The following is a 4,272-nucleotide window of genomic DNA, read 5'->3' as shown; positions in this document are numbered from 1 at the left end:
TTCAATTTTAATCTTTTTTGTTTTATTATTAATTTTTTTTTCAATTTTATCATATCATTTATCTTAATCAACAACAATTAGCCATTGATTGATTTTCAATTCTTGGTTAGAATAATTTTCCAATGATAAATTGTTTCTAATCTCAGGAAATTGAGAAACAATGTAAATGTTTCGGTGAATTGGATAACAGTTTAATTAGTGATGATCATAATTTAGATCATTAGATTTGCATTTTTATTTTTATTTTGAATTGTTCAAAGTAAAATTGATAATTTACTTTGATTGATAATTTTTTGTGTTTTCAATTTATCAGGTAAAATTGAAGATGAAGATTTACACCAAAAATTAATTGGGAATGATTAGTTAATTGCAGAATGATTAAATGGAAAGACAATTTAACGGGAATTGAATCCAAATTTAAATGCTATAAGGCAACAATTAAATTATTATTGTTATGCTTAATGTGTTGATTTTGCTCTTGGAAAATCAGGTAAAGTTAATCATTGTAATAATTGTTAACAATCTAATAAAATCAATAAGAAGGCAATTGTAAAAACCATGATCATGATTAATAATTAGAGAAAATTCAGATCTATGATTAATATTAATCGTTAATCCAGTATTTTTATCCATCAGGTGAACAGGAATTTAATAGTAAACATTGATTATCACATCGATTTATTGTTGATTATCTCTTAATGAAATTGATTCGAATCTGAAGAAGAAAAAAATTATTTAATTGAGATAAAAATTGGTTCAGTTAATTGTTGCATTAATACTCACTCATTTACTAGATTTCGATTCTCTTCAACCAAGGAGAAAAACCTTTCTCTTTTCTCATCGTATCTGTGGATAGAAATTAAATTGTCATTAATTGTTGACTTCGAAATTTATCGAACACAAATACTCACTCTCTTAGAAACTTTTGAAGATTTCGATAATCTCGAGTACCATCATTCAGACCATCGGCCAATTTTTCCGTCAAATTGATTGTCGACGATGAAACGACTGATTCCTTCATTTTGGGTTCAATCTTTTTAAACGTAATTTGCCAAAGGCATTTCTGATCATCTCGAACTTTATTCAAACACTGTTGTAACTCTTCGCAATTATTGGTAAATATTGAGAACTCTTTAAATAAACATTCCGATTGTTTGAGCGCAACTTGAGCACCAGTGTACCAATTTTCGAGTCGTTTTGTAATCTCTGACAGCGCAGTACAGCAAATATCCTCCATTAGAACTTTCAGTTTTTTAGAATTAGTATCAATTTTAACCTTCTCCAATTGGTGAAGTTGATCTTCGGCCACAGTTAAATTTCGAGCTGCTTTGTCTTTATGCAATAATTGCCAAGATTCACGAATCTTTTGAGAATAATATTTTGACCTTGATTTAGCTGTTTCAATGTCCACTTCACCCGTCGATTTGTTCATCTTATACCAATCTTCTTGTAGATTTTTAACATTTTCCTTCATACATGTCATCTTGGGCATCAAAGTTGATGAATAATCAGATAAACTTTCAAACAATATGTGACCCTTGGCCATTGATTCAAAATTAATGCTAACAGATTCCTCCAAATTTAATAGTTGAGCGATATGTTTAAGATAATCATCTACATCACTGAAATAAGCCAATTGGTGTGTTAATGAGTTGAAAAAATGGGAGCAAGCTTGTTGTTTCTCAGTAAGTAAACGCAAATTGGAATCAATCAGTGATCTGAAAAAAAGTTTGAAACATAAAGTTAATCAAATTAGAACATCAAATAAATTTTGTATCAATAAATTCAACGTTAATTGTTACACTTACATAACATGCATTGGAGTTATGTTGGCTAATTGATAATAGAGAACACACTTTTCGATAGCTCTGGAATATGCATAAGCTATAGAGGAACAAATTTTAGACTTTTGAGCATCTTCTTCGAGATTGGTTAATGTTGTATGCATAACTGGAAATTTCGGTAATTGTTTCGATAATAAAGGACTTGGCTTTAATTTGGTTACATCGGAATTTAGAAGTAAAATTGGATTATCTGGTGAACAATTAACTTCCGATAGATCATGGATTTGTTGCTTATTCCAAAGGAGAAGTGCACTTTTGGCTGGAATTGATACTTTAGTTTCCAAATTATGTTTTAAATCGTTAAGAGTTCTAAAAGCAACCAATCAGAGAGTGAGAGAGAGAAATTATTAAAAAATATTGTAATGATTGTAATTAAAAATTATCCTCTTACCCTACGGATGGATGAAGATAAATTACCACATCTTCCATATGATTGATATAAAAAATATAAAGTACATTATGAGATAGAACATGAGTTACGGTGGAGAAAAATTTTTCGAACGACCACATTTTATGAGAATCACATTCCATAATTCCAGCTAATAAAGGAACAATCAATCCTTGGATAGCTCTAAATATAGAAATATAATAATATAGTTATCACTCTTGATTACAATTTACTTGCTATTAATACTTACGGACTAAGGAGACAAGTTTGCGGGAGATTTCGACTCCAAACGATTTCACCGTTTTCTGTATGTTGATATCCCGAGATGATTCCTGATTGTTTTTCTGTTGTTATTTTAAACCTAAAGTTTTACATTAGAAAATGAAGTTAATAATAATTGTTACGAATTGGAATAATTTGATCGAAAATTTCTTACATAGTTTCTTTGTTTTTTCTTCCTCCATGAGGTTTAAACGGTAGAGATCCAGTTGCTATGTGAAAAAGAGTAACTCCAATACTCCAAAGGTCAACATTGGCACGAAACGATTTACCAGCTGATTTATGAAGAACGGCTCGTGCATACATATCGGGATGCTGATAGAAAATTGAAAGTTAGAATCAATCAATCATAGACAGTAGAAAATTGTAAAAATGATAATGGTATCAATAAGATTACCAGATATTCTTCAGTTCCATAAAGTGACATGAATGGCTGATCATCCTCCAAGACTCGAGCAGCACCAAAATCCGTTAACTTGTAAATCGAAATACCATCTTCACCGATAAATTTCATTATATTACCTGGTTTTAAATCTCTATGGATTATGTGCATGTCTCTTAGATGTTTCATACCCGCAGCTAAATGATTTAGAAAATAAAATTAGAATAAATCACAAGATCGAGTGTCAAAATCAATACAAACCTAAATGTTTGACAACAGCAATAAACTCTTTCTCCTCAAGACCATAACAATTAATTGGATCATCAAGAATATTGAATAAACTTCCTCCAGTACAAAGTTCCATGATTAATACTTTATGGTGAGATTCATTCTATGGAAGATTCAATAATAATAATAATGTTAATTACATGTTAACTTGTCCTCTAAAATTTAATTGTAAACAAAAGACTTTTGGATGAGTAGATTTTTTTTTCTCAAATTATATAGACAAGAACATCTCAAGTTTTAGGCCTGACAAGTTTAACGTAACAATTTAAAACCTGACGATGTCCAGAAATAATTATAGATTGACCTAAATTGATTCTAAAGGTAAAATTAAATGAAACACTTCCTTATACGCTTAAGGTGTTGATAGTTTTAAAATGGACACTTCTCATAATAACAATAGTAAATGTATAGGGAGAAAGAGAAACAGAAATGACCAGGAAAATTGTCCAATTTTTTTCTTATTGTTGTTGATTAGTCTAATTGAACTTACCTCTTCTTCAATGGCAATTAAACGAACAATATTCTGATGATTTACTTTCTTTAGAACTTCAAATTCTCTCTCTTGAACTTCATAAGGTCTCATATGAGAGGCATGATTAAAAGATTTCACCGCAACAGGATCACCAGTATACTTATTGACACCCGAATAAACTGCCCCAGTAGCCCTTTGCCCAGAACATTATTCACATTCCAAACATAATTACGAGAACTCCTCAGGTAAGCCATAATGGTAACAATTTAGAAAGAATAGAATTTAATTGTTCAACATAATTAAAAATCAAATGAAAACAAGAAGAAAACAAAAATAAAGGTAATGATACACAAAAAGAAAACGTATCACTTGATTCACATGTTGTCTCTTTCACTTTCTCTCTTTCACTTAAATTGTGTTTCTTTCTCAGATTAAACCAGAGAAACAATTAAAAAGATTGTTGATTGTTTGGGTTACACATTAAATTATTAAATTCTAAATAAAATTAACAAAATTAGAGAGAGAAAAAGGTAAACAAGAATCAACAACTCTAATCAAGAGTAACAGAAAATTGAGTTTACGTTTATGAGAAAAAAAGAAAGGAAAGAGAAGAGAATTT

The 4,272-nt window shown here is 29.8% G+C and overlaps 1 protein-coding gene across 1 annotated transcript; it reads right to left on the bottom strand.

Annotated features, from left to right (window-relative positions):
- Window positions 1-416: 416 nt before the first annotated feature.
- LOC128393100 (serine/threonine-protein kinase TBK1-like) lies at window positions 417-4,241 on the bottom strand. Its single transcript, XM_053353228.1, is given in 11 exon segments — window positions 417-715; window positions 784-846; window positions 912-1,718; window positions 1,809-2,153; window positions 2,236-2,415; window positions 2,483-2,593; window positions 2,669-2,826; window positions 2,909-3,090; window positions 3,155-3,284; window positions 3,672-3,844; window positions 3,847-4,241. Coding segments are annotated over 11 exon segments (2,247 nt in total). The 5' UTR covers window positions 3,908-4,241; the 3' UTR covers window positions 417-678.
- Window positions 4,242-4,272: the final 31 nt, after the last annotated feature.

The sequence above is a fragment of the Panonychus citri genome, unplaced genomic scaffold (assembly GCF_014898815.1).
Source record: "Panonychus citri isolate SS breed McGregor unplaced genomic scaffold, ASM1489881v1 Contig00138, whole genome shotgun sequence".
Taxonomy (NCBI): domain Eukaryota; kingdom Metazoa; phylum Arthropoda; class Arachnida; order Trombidiformes; family Tetranychidae; genus Panonychus; species Panonychus citri.
This window is presented reverse-complemented; position numbering and strand designations above follow the sequence as displayed.